The sequence below is a fragment of the Triturus cristatus genome, chromosome 6 (genome assembly GCF_964204655.1).
Source record: "Triturus cristatus chromosome 6, aTriCri1.1, whole genome shotgun sequence".
In the NCBI taxonomy this organism is placed as follows: Eukaryota; Metazoa; Chordata; class Amphibia; order Caudata; family Salamandridae; genus Triturus; species Triturus cristatus.
In genome coordinates, this window is record NC_140589.1 from 233,567,390 (window position 1) to 233,583,366 (window position 15,977).

Sequence of the window (15,977 nt, forward strand, 5' to 3'; positions counted from 1 at the left end):
TCCACCTCTCCCACTTCACAAGAACCACTGGGTAGGCAACCGTGACAAACAGTCCGCTGTAACATTCTTCCTTCCAGGCACGAACTCCGCACAAAATGTGTATTCTTGGAGTTTGGAGGCTAATCTAGCAATGCGCACAGTGGAATTCCATCTACCACCAGGAGCCAAAATATTCACCAACGGTTTATGGTCAGTCCTGCTGCCCCACACATAGTTCCTTAAATGTTCCACCGCCCATTCACAAGCAAGAAATTCTCTTTCAATAACCGCGTACCTGCGTTCTGCTTCACTCAGAGTACGGGACGCAAAGGAAACATTCCACTCCTCCTTCCCTGACTTCTGAGACACAACAGCCCCAACAACATACAGACTGGCATCCACAGTAATAACGCACAACTTGCTCAGGCAAAATGGTCTCAAATTAGGAGCACTCACAACGTCCCATCTAATATTGTCAAAAACCTCTTGCTGAGCCTGAGACCATTCAAATGGAACATTACTTCTCAACAATGCTCTCAAAGGTTCCATATTGGTAGCGTAACTTTGAATAAACTTACTGTAGTACTTGCACATACCAGCAACGGACAATAACTGCTCCTTGTTGATGGGGACGGGAGTGCCAACAATTGCTTCCACATTAGATATTTTGGGTACACCTCCATCACCAGAGAGTGTGTGTCCTAAATACCCTACATATTTTCTAAACAATTTGCATTTACGCTCCTTGAGGGTCAAACCACAGTGTTCCAACCTACTGCACACCTCAACGAGATGACAAGTGTGCTGCTCCACCTTTTTTGAAAAAATCAAAATGTCATCTTGGAAGCATTTAACAAAAGAGTCAATGTCTCTGAAAATGTGGAACATAGCTCTTTGGAACACCAAAGCGGCAGAAGCTAGGCCGAAACGCATCCTGGTGAACTTATACAATCCCTGTGGAGTAATGAACGCTGTAAGTTGCTTGGACTCTTCCAATAATTCAATCTGGTGATGAGCAGATCTGAGGTCCAAAGTTGAGAAAATGTTAACATCCTCCACCATTGACACCATCCCATTGATGTTTGGGAGCGGATAGCAGTCAATTACAATATTAGTATTCAATGTCCTTAAGTCCACACAACCTGAGTTGTTGATCAGCCTTGCGCGCTAAAACAATGGGAGAAACCCATTCAGCAGATTCAATGGACTCAATGACCCCCTCTCTCTCAAGTCCATCCAACACATCCTTCAACTCGCCTCTCACATTAATCGGAACACCCCGCAGTTTCTGCTTAACAGGAGCAGCATTAGTTGTGAGTTTGATCCTGTGAGAGAAATCACATAACTTTCCCAACTTATCCGTAAAAACATTCTTGAAAGGGCGTACCAACTCATCTCCATTAGTATTCTCCTCAATCGACAAAATATGAGAATACTCCGCTTCATCACACGATTGAACAGGATCATTATCACGTGGAATTAGAATAATTCCTAAATTATATTGGTCTCTCCAGCCTACAACATTCACACCTTTTTTAGCTACATACAACTTGAGATGGGCACATCTCACGAGTCACAATAGTCCAAGGGGACCCAGAATCTACCATAAGGACCAACTCCACACCAGACACAGTTACCACACACTTGGGAGACATCTTGACAGGTTGTTCAGATGAAACAGCCACAACTTCGCTTCCAAGAAAGGACAACACAATACCTTTGCCAGAAACATTCCCATCACTATATACATATCCCAACTTATTGGCACTCGACTGTGAGGTAAAAGAAATTCTTCTAGGAGACTGATTAACGTTTGCCCTGGTGCTTTTGCACACACGTGCAAAAAGACCAATACGACCACACTCAACACGCTCTTTATGAATAGCAGGGCAACCAGAAAATGATGCCATATGTGCACTACTGCCACACCTGTTACACTGGTGTAAAGAAGACTTGTCATTTCTAGCCTTGTCATATCTATCCCATCTCTTGGCATAACCCCCACCAGTCGCACGTGCACCACTCACATTCATTCCCCACTTGTCCGGACGGGGGTCTGCCATCCGCTTCCCAACTTCAACATGCTTCAAAGCACACACATCTTCCTCCTCCTTTACATGATGATCAACACTTTTCACCGCTGACATCCATTTCTGCGACTGCTCTATCGCTTTTGCAGTGGAAATAGCTTCTGCTAGCTTGGGATCACCCATAACCCACAACTGTTCTGGAGTTTTCTTGCTCCTAACATGCACAATACTCTGATCCCTTATCATCTCGTCGGACATGGGACAGAAATTGCAGTGCATAGACAATCCCCTCAAAGCAGTAAAAAAATCATCAAAAGACTTCTTCTCTTTGGGACCTCGTATATGATATATAAACCTGCTGAGTGCTACACTGGTGATGGGCTTGAATTTCAGTTACATTCGCAACATGGCCTTGTAAACATCCATGTCGCCTTGGCCACTCGGAAGAGTAGCTTGGGGTAAAGTCCTTAAAACAACTTGACCCTCTGACCCCAGACAATGTAGAAAAATGTTTTTTACGCTCTGCACCCATTAGCTCTCCGTCTATGGCTTTCATGTAGGTGCAAAATTCCTCCTTCCATCTAGTCCACGGAATGGGGGGCTCTCCCTTGGTTTGCAAAAACTTGGCTGGGGGTCAAATTGCATTTTAACGGTGTTGTACTCAAAACGCCTCTCAAGAGGAACAGGATGAAAGATGTGGAACTCAATTTCTAATATGAGCAGAGAAAATGAGCCCTAGTGTGCACCAAAGACTGCAGGAAATTACTTCCCAAAAAAATGTGCAAACGTATCACAGCAGACGCGATCAATAAAAATGAAAAAAAACAAGAAATTAAATGGTAAAGAAAACAAGACATATTAAAGTCTGTGGTCAATTCAATCCAGGTAACTTACTGTCACAGAGATCTTGGAAAGAAATACCATGGAATCTAGCGGGATCGTAATAACGAAGTGAAATGACAGATCCAATGGTCACGTGAAGTAAACAGATGGGATGATCACAGAGGCATTGTTCCGTTCAGGGACGGAAACCGAGACGGACCACAACTGAAGTAACAGATCCAAAAGTATAATTAAAATGGCGGCCACAACGTGATCGTGTAAGCGTCATTCCGTACAGGGACCGAAACTGAAACAGACACAATTCAGTCAGTTCGGCTCGAAGAAGGAATCCACAGCGAGCACAATGAGACTGTTGGAGAGGAACATGGCAGAAAGTAAGTGCCTAGCAACAGACAGACCGAATTCAAAAGGAAACGGTTACCGATGTAAAGTTCACTCGATGTTTTCCGATGTAAAGTTCACTCGATGTTTCTCGATGCCCGTGAAATGTAGCTCACATTGTGCTGCTCTCGTTCCTCACACAACAAAACGAGAAAACTTGTGCTGCAATGGTAGCCAATCCATGGAAATAATTATAATTCCTCACGTGGGCAAAGGAATGGTCCGTACCTGTGTCGCGAAAAGACTCGTCGCCATTGTAAAAACAGAAGTCAAGGAATGCTGTGGTAAAAGCTTTATTGATGAGACACAGCAAAATGCAGCCGTAGAAACCAGACTGCACAAACAACTGTCCAGTCACTTAACATTCCACAGAACACTGATGCGGAATGTGATGACGGGACAACAAATGAAGTACGAGGATTAAAGAGAAAGGCAGTAAATACAACACTGTTGTTAAAGTATTTGGGTCCCGTTTTGTAACGAGCTTGATGTGCAATAGTTAAAGCCTCAAAAGTAACTCTCTTGCTCACTGGAAGTCAATCTAATTGCTTCTGGTAATGAGAATCAGAGGACCATTTTGGCAGTTTAAACACCAGACGAATTGCTGTGTTTTAAACCACATGGAGTTCCTGTATTAGTTACTCTCGAAGTCCTAATTAGAGGATATTAGCACAGTCCAGTCTAGCTAATGGTAATTACAAAAATATTTTAAAAAAATATTGTTTCACAGTAATATCATTAAAAAACATACAAAAATATTGTTTCTTAATGTATATATAGTGTAAAGTAGTAAATCTTAAATATTTTATTCCTGCAATGGGGCCACCTAGAAAAGACTATAATGTCGCTGTAGTCCCTTCCGTTCGTAACACCGCCATAATTTAATATTTCTTATTTTAGTCTTAGTGATGTTTCATCTTAGTGATGGTGCTAGTTCCAGTGGCTGCCCCTTTCCATGTCGTCATGTCCCAACTTTTAAGTTAGGTGGACTACATAATCACCTGCACAATAATAACTTTCAATAGCATTTGAAAAAGACGGAATCGCTGAAACTTATCATGCGGAATGGAACGGATGCATTTTGTAAAGGCTGAGTGAAATAAATGCATATTTTTTTACCCATAAGAGTTCTCCGTTTTGGTTCCTGATGGAGGGAGCTGTTGATGATAAATATATATATTTGCACAAAATAAAAATATTTTCAAATCCAAAACATTAAATAAATTAGCAAACAAATAAAATTAAAAAAACAAAGGCATTTACAGAAAATATTATAGCAATGTAAAAATAAATAGAAATATTAACAAATACTATACAATTAAAATCAGAAACAAATAATATATTTAACTAATATTAGGAAATGTATTGGAGTCTGGGAATAACAGATGTACTATTCCCACTCTAGTTTATGCAACAGTAGAGAAAGTACGACGTAGGAGGGGTAAATATAGTATATATATTATATATATAATATATATATATATATATATATATATATATATATATATATATATATATATTACCTACTGGCGGTCGCCAGTAGGTAGTTATAGTTAGGACCACGTTTCCATAGGAAATCCGCAACATTCTATTTTGAATAACTTTGGCGCCGGTCGACGAATCCTCGCGAATTTTTCAAAATAGGTGGGGCGCTACGCTCCGCTCCTACCCTGAAAGTCTCGGGGGGATTCGTCAAGCGGGGGCTGAGATAAAAGGGGGGTCCCAAAACGCGTTTTTCCCATGCATTTTTCCATAGGACCTTTAGACAGGGCTACAGCCCGAACGGCTGAACAGAATTACTAGAAATTTGGCAGAGAGGTAGTCCTCAGGTCAAGGAAGTGCCTTTTGTAGGTTTGGTGTAAATCTGTTCAGTAGATTCTGAGAAAATAGCCTTTAAATCAATATATATATCTGAGCCAGCTTACGGTGCGCTTACGGTACGCTTACCGTACGCGTACGGTGGCGTGCGCGAGCACGATTCTGATTGGCTCTTAGATCTTAGTAAACATTCGAATCGGCCGAAACCAGGAAGCGGCGGCCGCCATTTTCTCTCTCGCACTGAGAGTGATTTTTAAAATATAAAGCCCAAAAACATGTAAAGGGGCTGTTTAGACAACTCCCACACACATAGCCACGTCTGGGATCACCTGAATATTATAAGTGGAGATAGTAAACAAGACAAAATTCAATCAGACTAGTCCTCTTAAAATTATAGCGCCGATGTTGTCCAACTAAAAGGATTAATACAGATTTAACTGTAGAGCAGATCAGAGCTAAATCACTGGCAGCCTAACAAGAGATAATACATGAGGTTAAGAACATATGCTCAGAAATCAGAAAATGGAGACCTGATCATTTCGAATATAAAGCAGCAAAGTCTTACAAAACCAATAGGGTTTCAAGGGGGGAATAATAGCAATAGCAATCAAGACGTCTTGTTTACTATCTCCACTTATAATATTCAGGTGATCCCAGACGTAGAATAAAGGATGAAAGAGGCAACGATCAAGATTGAAAGTGATAAAAAGAAGCTTAATCACAAGAGTCAGAACAAGCAGCATAGAATCAATTGCTGGCCCACTTGGGCGTGATTTTGTTTACAGATATAGCAATATTTAAGTTGATTTATTTTAGGACAGTTCTTAGACTCTTGTTAATCAAATCAAGCAAATTGACTGTGTAAATTGGTACTATAATCACATTATGCATTATAGAAAAATGATTATTACAGGGATATTTTCCTTTTAGATATCGGGTCAGGCCAACCACTGGGATAGGATACCTCTTTATTTATTTAAATTTTGCGGAATATTTACCCATTTGGGTAGGATATGGAGATGGTGTGAACTCTTAGGCTTTAGACCTATAATACGATGTAAATGTAATCTGAGAACGAGGTTCAATGAATTTATAGTGTGGGAATGATATATAAAAAGAAAAAAGAGGATTAAGCAAACCTGTTTATTATTGGTAAATTGCTCACACTGATATGTTTGCAGAAATGTGAACTAACAATTTTAGTTCTCGGTACTGTTCTTTGTGAATTGTATAACTTTATTGAGATTGAATTTCAATGGTAAACATTACAAGCATGTTACCATTCAAAGATGGCCGCCAAAGTCGAAACCAGGCACAGATACAAACTGTAATGGGTAAAACCTTTGGCTTGAAGCACATTAAAATCTTGTGAAGGAACTTTGGACATGCTGTGTCGTTCTTGGGGAGGAGTGCCTTCGTGTACGAGATACACATGGTGAGACGTTTATGTTAACAGGATCTCCTCGGACCCTGTATTGTGCACCGCCGCATTTGTGTCCCGGAGGACTGAGGAAGTGGAAAGTATATATATATATATATATATATATATATATATATATATATATATATATGTATATACCAAAATCCTCGCCTTCAAACTCCTTGACCAGGAACAGAACGAGCGTAGACCCAGGTATAGTGCTTGCTTTTTAGTTTTATTAACACACCATCACATCGCCATAACTCGTTTCGGCAGATCCATGCCTTGATCACATGACAACGTTGCTTTGCGTGAAGCCCCATTTTAAAGTGCCAGTGCATTAAATTGGTAATAGACATAGTAAAAATACTTATGATTCCTGCATAAATGCATACATTCAAACTTGTATACATGCAATCCTATATTCAGTTGGAATTAATAGAACAGAGAAAAATAGAACAACAGATATTAGGCAAATGGAATCCTATTTCAAACAAAACGAAGTGTCGTTATAAAATTTCTTGCTTAAATGCAATTTCTCGTTCCATCTCCATATTGAACTATGTTAGTACCAATTCATGTAAACTTTATGAAAGAAAGTGCTTAAAATATCTTATATAATAAAATAATACCCCACCTGTGCAACCTATGTTAAGTGCTAGTGCTAATTTAAGACATCATGTCCAGTTGCCAAGATCAGTACAATATTAGTATAATATCTCATGATTTGCTGTTCTGGCAACTTAAAACATTGTGCTGCAGACAAAATGTGCAAAGTAAGTCAAGGGAAAAAAGCCTAATGTTTTACTGTACTGGGACAAATGATTCCCACAATCATAAATAAGTTTCCATAAATGTGTAAATAAATAAATAAATACATATATAGTCCTATAAATACAATTCATTAGTCTAAAAACTCAGTAAAAAATTATTGCTTAAAAATTTATTTATGTAAAAGACATCTTTATCAAAAACTTCATTGAAAGAAATGCACAAATGTTCAGACTTCAAATAATTCAATTATGTACGGGTGAAAGATAAAACTAATTTAAATTATCTAAGACCCATTAGTGAATTCAAATAAGTTTGGATAGAATCTCTTCAATGCTGTCATTCTCTAATAGCCGTTTGGACATGTTGCTAAAATATTTATAAGTAAGTGTGCAGATCCTCATTTGTGTTCAATCCCCCTGGCTGCTTAGTATCTAGCTCAAGAATGTAATGCGTTTCTAGATGTCTCAGCTTTCCTTCTCGGTCTCCCCCTCTCCTTTGTGGTGGGACTGTTTCTATGACATAGTACTTCAGATGTTTTAGGTTGCTCCCATGTTGCTCTTTAAAATGTCTAGCCACAGGATAATTTGGGTCATTGTTAATTATCGCCCTAGTGTGTTGTAGAACCCTTTTATGTGCCGCCAATTCTGTGCTGCCAATGTATGCTAAGTTGCAGCTGCATTCTAAAACACTGCAAAATCGGTTCTACATGTAAGGTGTTGTTTGATCATATGTGGCTTCTCACTGAAAGCTGTGAAGTAAGATGTTCTATTGCTTCCATATAGACATGCTTTACAGTTAGAGCACTTAAAGAACCCCTTTCTCTCGGCGAGCCAACCCCCTACTTCCTTGTCCTCTAGACTGCTCGTCACTAAAATGTTGCCCATTGAAACTGATTTCCTGTGTGTTATCGCAGGAAATCTGGGAAGAGTAATGCCTATAATGGGGTCTTCCTTAAATATAGGCCAGTTTCATTGTACGATTTTTCGCAGTTGTTGTTCTGTCTGGAAAAAGTCAAAATGAGTCTTACTGGTTCAGTAGGAACCCCTGGACTTTCATTAGTTGACTCCTGCGAATGTTCCTGTACTGTAACAGGTCTTCCCTAGCCAAGGCTCTAGATTTACGGATATCTGCTTCTATGGTTTTAGTGTTGTAACCCGCTGCAAAAAGCGTGCCTTACTATCCATCAGGTGTTTTTCCAAATCTTTTTCATTGCTACAAATCCTGCACAGCCGCAGCATCTTCCATAGGGGATGCTATGGATTAAGTGAGGGGTATGTGCACTGGATGCATAGAGCAGGGTATTACCCGCTGTCTCTTTACGGTATAGGGAAGTGGTTAAGGTTTCATCGTTTACTGTAACTTTTACATCCAAAAATGTAACACTACTGTCACTAATGCAAGATGTAAATGCGAGGTTAGCATTGTTCACATTAATTCGAGAAATGAAATCTCTGGCTTCTGTCTGTGTACCAATCCATACAATCAATTAATCAATCAGGACATTTGTAAAGCGCACTACTTACCCGTGAGGGTCTCAAGGCGCTGGGGGGGGGGAAAGGGGGATGCTGCTACTGCTCAAATAGCCATGTCTTGAGGAGTCTTCTGAAGGTTAGCAGGTCCTGAGTCTGCCGTAGGAGGATGGGGAGGGTGTTCCAGGTCTTGGCGGCGAGGTGGGAGAACGATCTGCCACCGGAGGTCGCTCTTCGGATGCGGGGGACTGTGGCGAGGTCGGCAGAGTGGAGTTGGCGGTTGGGGGGTGCAGAAGCTGAGTCGTCTGTTGAGGTATGCTGGTCCGGTGTTGTGGAGTGCCTTGTGTGCGTGGGTGAGGAGCTTGAAGGTGATCCTCTTGTTGACAGGGAGCCAGTGCAGGTCTCTCAGGTGGGATGTGATGTGGCTGCGGCGAGGGATGTCGAGGATCAGGCGAGCAGAGGCGTTTTGAATGAGCTGGAGTCGTTTCAGGAGTTTGGCTGAGGCTCTTGCATAGAGAGCGTTTCCGTAGTCCAACCTACTGCTGACAAGGACCTGGGTGACCGTTCTTCTTGTTTCGGTGGGGATCCACCTGTAGATCTTGCGGAGCATGCAGAGGGTGTTGAAGCAGGAGGACGAGACGGCGTTGACCTCCTTTGTCATGGAGAAAGTAGAGTCGAGGATGAACCCTAGGTTGCGTGTGTGGTCGGTGGGTGTTGGAGCTGTTCCCAGTGCGGTCGGCCAACAGGAGTCGTCCCAGGCCGAGGAGGTAGAGCTGAGGATGAGGACTTTCGTCTTGTCTGAGTTTAGCTTCAGTCGGCTGTTCTTCATCCACTCCGCGGCGGCTTTCATTCCTTCGTGGAGGTTGGTTTTGGCGGTGAGGGGGTCCTTGGTGAGGGAGAGGATCAGCTGGGTGTCGTCGGCGTAGGAGATGATGTTGAGGTCATGCAGTCGAGCGATGTGGGCGAGCGGTGCCATGTAGATGTTGAACAATGTTGGGCTGAGGGATGAGCCCTGGGTTACGCCGCAGATGATCTCGGTGGCTTCGGAGCGGAAAGGGGGAGGCTGAGGCTTTGGATAAGATCATCGATATATCTAAGCCAGGACACCACATTCCCACTGTAAATTTGCTCATACTGCTTTCTCAGGACCAGCTCCTCCCACCAGCCCATAAACATACAGGCATAGCTGGAGGAGAAGCTGGCCCCCATTGCAACCCCTTGCACCTGCTGATACATTTGTTTTTTAAATAAGAAAAAATTATTTTCCAGGCAGAAAACCAGCATGTCCTTCAACATTCTATTGTGCTGCTTGTACTCTATGTGTCTTCTTGCTGGAAAATGTTCCACCGCCTTTATTCCATCACAATTTCTGATGCAGGTATAGAGCGAGGACACATCCTTTTCGCCAAACCACATCCCGAATCTTTCGAATGAAGTCACTTGTGTCCTGTAAATATGACTCCAGACTGTGGACATGTTCCTGCAAAAAAAAAGTCTATACATCTCGACAGATTTTCTAAAGGCACATCATAGGCTGCAATGATGGGCCTTCCAGGTGGCCTTTCAATGTTCTTATGCACCTTCGGAATGAAATAGATGATGGGAGTTTTGGGGTGGTCCTTTCTTAGGAATTTAAACTCTTCCAAGTTAAGCAAACCCAAACTTTTCCATGCCAGTAATTTAGTATAGAGCTGGTCCTGCATGGCTTTATACATGAGGGGAGTACTTTTGCGATAGCAATCAGTATTATTTAATTGACTATAGGCTTCTGTCATATAGTCTGGTAGGGGCCAAAGCACTATATTTCCCCCTTTGTCTGAATTTCTCATTACTATGTTCCCCTCTTTCTTGTGTTTAGCCATAAGCTGTCCATATTTTCTTTCATGATTTGTAATTTTTCTTTTTTCTTTGTTGGTTGTGATGTTGAGTTTCTTTATTTGAGCCACAACTAATTCATTGAACACATCCACTGAATCTCTCACTGAATCTCTCACTGTAATTGGTGTGAATTTAGATTTGACTTTGAAGGGTGTGTCTGGCTTAATCCAATTCACTGCTCCAGATCCCTGAAATTCCAATCCTGTACGTTCTTCCATTTTCACCCCCTGCTGTCCATGTCGTTGTGGGATTTCAGCTCTACTTGTTAACTTCTGTAGGTCTTTCAATAGATCATAGTCCACAACTACTAGTTCTGATGTACTAGGAGTGGTGGTAGTTGCACTTAAATTTATCTGAGTTTGTGGCTGTAATTTGTGGAACTTTTGAAGTTTCAACTTCCTAATAAATTTGTACACATCTACGCGCGTTTGTGTGTAATCAGAATTGGATATATATATATATGTACTATTAACCCGTTTCCAAAATTCATAAACAATAATCTAATTAATTTTCAATACAGAAATAATGGTTATTTAATGATTACTTAATTAACTTGCAATTCTGCACCCCTACAAATTTAGCAACCCACACCTAAAGTATAACTAAAATTAATAAGTATATCACAGTTTACATAATTGATAATCAATTATATATATATTATTAGCAGTTATTAATTAATTGGTAATTAATTATGATTTAACTTCCCAACCTACAATCCTACAAACCCAGCAGCCCCCCCCCTAAAATATAGTTTAAATATTTTATTACTCAATGTAATTAATTATTAATCAAATAAATAATTAAATATTTAATTATACATTAATCATAATGTTTTAATTAACTCCCCACCCTATACCCTTACAAACCTAGCAACCCGCAACTCAAATATAACAAAAATAAATCAGTATCACATAATGTACTTAATTGATAAGGAATAATAAATAATTGTTAATTATGAATCAAATTCCCGCACTATATTCCTAGAAACCGAGCAGCCCGCATCTAAAATATAACAAACATATATGATTATTACACAATTTACATAAATAATCAATTAAATAATTAATAATAACTTATATAGGAATTGTTAATTAGGGATTACATGATTAACTTCCCACCCTACACCCCTACAAATGTAACAACCTGCACCTAACATATAAGTAAAATAAATCAGTATTGCATAATACATATAATTAATGTCACTTTCCACCCTATAACCATACAAAGCCAACAACTGCTACGATACTATAAATTTCTATTAGCAATTAAATTAAAAATTCTAAATCACTTAAAATTACAAACTATATTTATACAAATGTATAACATTTACACAAGCAGTAGTAATACATAAAATTAATATATGAACAAAAACAAGTTAAAGAAATTAAGACACTATTTATTGCAACTGTTTTATTAAAAATGATATTAACTACATCGATAATCTTTACAATATTACTTACCTAAAAAACTTTATTCTTGACAACGATGTCGGCATCACAATATTTGTGTATCACAATATTCTTTTCTGATATTACTGTCTCTCAATATTTATAACTCAATATTTTGTGCAAATACCTTGTAGGGGTGAATAATTGTAACACTATACATCTAATAAATCAGATGGGAGATTTACTCCCAGGTATTTGGTATAGTTCAATTTCCATCTAAAGGACACTCGCTCTTTGAGCTATTGTTCCCAGTTCTGTGGTAGATTCAGATTCATTAGCTCAGATTTAGACACATTAATTTTAAACCCTGCAACTTCCACATGTTCATTTAACAAATCATTGAGTCTTGGCCATGACTTAAACAGAGAGGTGAGCAGTAAGAAGACATCATCAGCATTTAGCATCATTTTATGAACATCATCTCCCACCTCACCTTTCTGGCAAAGGTTTCAATGCTGTGCACAAATAGGAGGGGAGAGAGGGTACATCATTGGCGAGTACCCCTCCCCAGTGAGAAAGCTTCTGAGGTTCCTCCAATTACAGCTAATCTAAAAGCGGGTACTTTGTATCCTGCCATAACCTTCACTCTAATTCTTGGGCTAAATCCCATCTGTTCTAACACTTTGGCCATGTCACCTGAAAAAGACCTTTTCAGCATCCAGAGTCACTTAGGCTGCCAGAACATTTTTCTCTTTAGTCTTTTTGATAAGGTGGATAGTGTATCTAATCGTGCATCTGCCTCTTCTTTAATATATCCCGAATGGTCTGGGTGGATAACATCTGGTAGGACAAACTCTTGCCTTGTGGACAAAATCATTGCATAGATGTGATCTGTCGATATGAGGAACAGAGCATGGGATCCTTACCCTAGTTTAGCATAAGTGAGATGCAGGTCTCCGCCATCGATGGTGTTACCTCTTAAGCTTGAATGAAAGTATTGAATAGCTTTACAAAGTGGGGCGTGAACAAGGCTGTAAAGTTTTTGTAAAACTCTCCAGTAAAACCATCTGGGCCCGGAGCCTTATTAGGCTTCAGGGATTTTATGGCAGCTGTAATTTCCTCAGAGATGATCAGGCCTTACAAAGATTTTTTTAAATTAATATATTATTTTAATTGTATAACAAGAAAGCAACCATTATTATTCATCTTCTTCTCGATATATGACAGTGTACGCTTATTCCTTATAATCATATTTGTTTTTCTATACAAATCTGACAGGATATCCTCCTATTCCCTTCTAACTCTCGTCCCCCCTCAACACTCCCAGGTAACATTGCCTCCTCCCCCAGGTTATGAGCTCATATTCATGTTCCTGTATTGTTTATAGGGATTCCAAACCTTTTCTATTCTTGTCGCCGTTGCTGTATGTTGGTTGTCCCTCACAGTCCCCCAAGAAATGTTGGAGCTGCATACAGGTACCAGATTGTATGAATGAAGTGTCTTACCTCACCACATCCCCTATTACACTTATTGGTGCTTGCCCTCCCTATCCTTTGTAATGTTTCCTTCGTTTAATATGATCGGTGCGACTTCTTGGGGGGCTTGTAGAGCCTCTTCCCACTCCCCGTCTTCGAAGGGTCCTGTGTCCCTCTCCCAGCATGTTCTCATCTTAACTATCACATCTGGGGAGTTGCATATAAATGTATTATGTATCGCAGAGATGTTTTTTTTTGGTCAACGGTTCAGTCAGCACTCTATCTTCCAAAGGCAACGAGTCTTCAGTTATTGTGTCTTTGGCTACATGGGCCACTAGCGTGTGTCTGATTTTTAAATATCGGAACACCTTTGCTTCCAGAGATTATTATTATTCTAGTGATCTAGTGTTATTTGGGGGAAGAGGCCATGTCTCTAAAGAGTTCTTTGGGTCTATCTTCAATAATAGGCATGAGAAATAATTTTCTATTTTTTGATGTTTTTCCAGACTTTTCCTTGGTGAAATGAGATATTATTGTAATGCTGGTGGCTTGTTTTCTCTTTCATGTATTTATTAACCTTTTTTTTTTTTAGCTTTGCCTCTTCCAGGTTCTTACAGCCTCATGCCAGGAGGATTTGGTAGTACAAATATGCAGAAGGCTCAATCTTTGATCGATTTAGGCTCTAGCAGGTATAGTATTTTACCGAAAAAGTGGCAATTTTGTCTACAGAAAACATTAGCTATCTGTTGTACAGGACCTATTGTGCACAATACAATGTGACTATGGGCCAGTCCCTTACTTGTGATTAGATGGCTTTATCATCTGTTTCACTTCCCTGATTCAATGGTTTCCTCCCTGTTATTGTTTGTCCCTTCCAGGAGAATATCATTTTTGGTGTTTTGTTTCTATGGCATGTGTAGGATGAGACCTATTGACTTTGCTAATAGTTGTTTTGCATTATGTTTACAATTTATTCTGCTAACCACTGTAGTGCATCATCCTTTCCTGCACCACTCTTGCTGTAGCCTTCAAAGAACTGGGGTATAATGATGGATGTAATTCAAATGGTTCATGGTCACTCCAGAAGCTATTTTTGCTTTAATTGCACACCTATCCCTTTGGTATTAAAAGGCATACCTTTGTGATTGTTCCTATCCGTAGATCCTAGTTTTTTTATTATCAAACTTACGTTAGCGTGCATTACTACATCATAAGATATACTGCAGTTACCCTTCTGGGTCCCTATCATGCCAATATGCATACTATCCTTCTTGAAGGAATGCTTTACATTTGTACCTCAATGATGACATAAACACGCTGCTCTTTAATCAAATTTCTAAAACATTCAAGTTGCAATTAAAATTGTATTATTGTTTTTGCCTTTCCTCTCTAAGACCACAAGTTCTGATAAATATTGCTACACCATCCAAGAATTCTGTGCTAACCTAGTATACTACTTACGCTTTTGAAGTCCCAAAAATGTATTTTACCTATCATTAATTAAACCAAAATGATTTAAAAATAAACAAGCACACAATACTTTGTTAAGAAGATCAAAATGATAATGGGAACAAGTGACATTTGAGAGCATGCCCAATACCCACCATCTCTTTCCCAGATTCCTCACACACCACCTCCTAACACACAGCCTTCTCCCAAACAGTCCTACACTTCTCCAGCAGTGATTTATTTCATAGATTCACATGCATGAACCATTCTCGGTTGTTGAGATTGGGCTCCCATTACAATAGCAGAAAGCAATCAAGACCCGAAGCCAGCAAATGAGATGAGACTGGCCTGAACCTCTCCGCTCCCAGAGCGCATCTCACCACAGATTTCTACTGCATGTCATCTGGAAAGAATCTCACAGCTTTTCTCTCTCTTCAGGCAAATCATATTGTTCACTTCATAAACTTCTTCTTACACCATTCCTTAGGTTTTGTGTGCAGAGTTCTTTAACCTTGCCCACTGGATTATGTGCTTAAAATGATTTTGTTCTTAGATTTTCAGAAAGAAGCCTCATCAAAGCCTGTGAGGCATTGGCAATTTGACTCTTTACTGATGATCCTCACAGAATGTGCATTTATTGCCTATATCTGGATCAGAAACCAGAATACTAGATATTCTGCAGAATGTTTTTTTGCCTAGACCGTCAACGACTGTGATGGATGACCTGCTTGTCTTGCACCATGTATCTTATATTATTCACTTATACCTGCTTCTCCACCCTTTATTCAGACACTCTACCCCGCATAGAGGTTGCTCCAGCAGTTCTGATTAGCGATGTGGTGTGTACAGCACACAACAAATCTGTAGGGGTTTTCATTCAAGTTAATTGTTAAAGTAAAGTTAGCTGAAAATAAGCATATCACCTTATTAAAGCAACCAACTACCCCATTGCTTCTGAGATGGCACAACCAGGTTTTATTGCGCCTTGCTTCACTTGACTTTAAAAATTGCTCTATTTCCTCAGACACCATCCAGGTGCCTTTATCGGTAATGCTTTCATCCTGAATTAATTA

General features: G+C 39.8%; 1 protein-coding gene across 2 annotated transcripts in view; it reads left to right on the forward strand.

Annotated features, from left to right (window-relative positions):
• The window catches only part of ITSN2 (intersectin 2), a 1,173,023-nt gene that overhangs the window by 405,624 nt on the left and 751,422 nt on the right, over nt 1-15,977 (forward strand). For both annotated transcript variants that reach the window (XM_085610587.1, XM_085610588.1), the window contains exon 7: nt 14,048-14,144. In XM_085610587.1, coding sequence (XP_085466713.1) covers nt 14,048-14,144 — 97 coding nt within the window. The remainder of the gene's footprint in view (nt 1-14,047; nt 14,145-15,977) is intronic.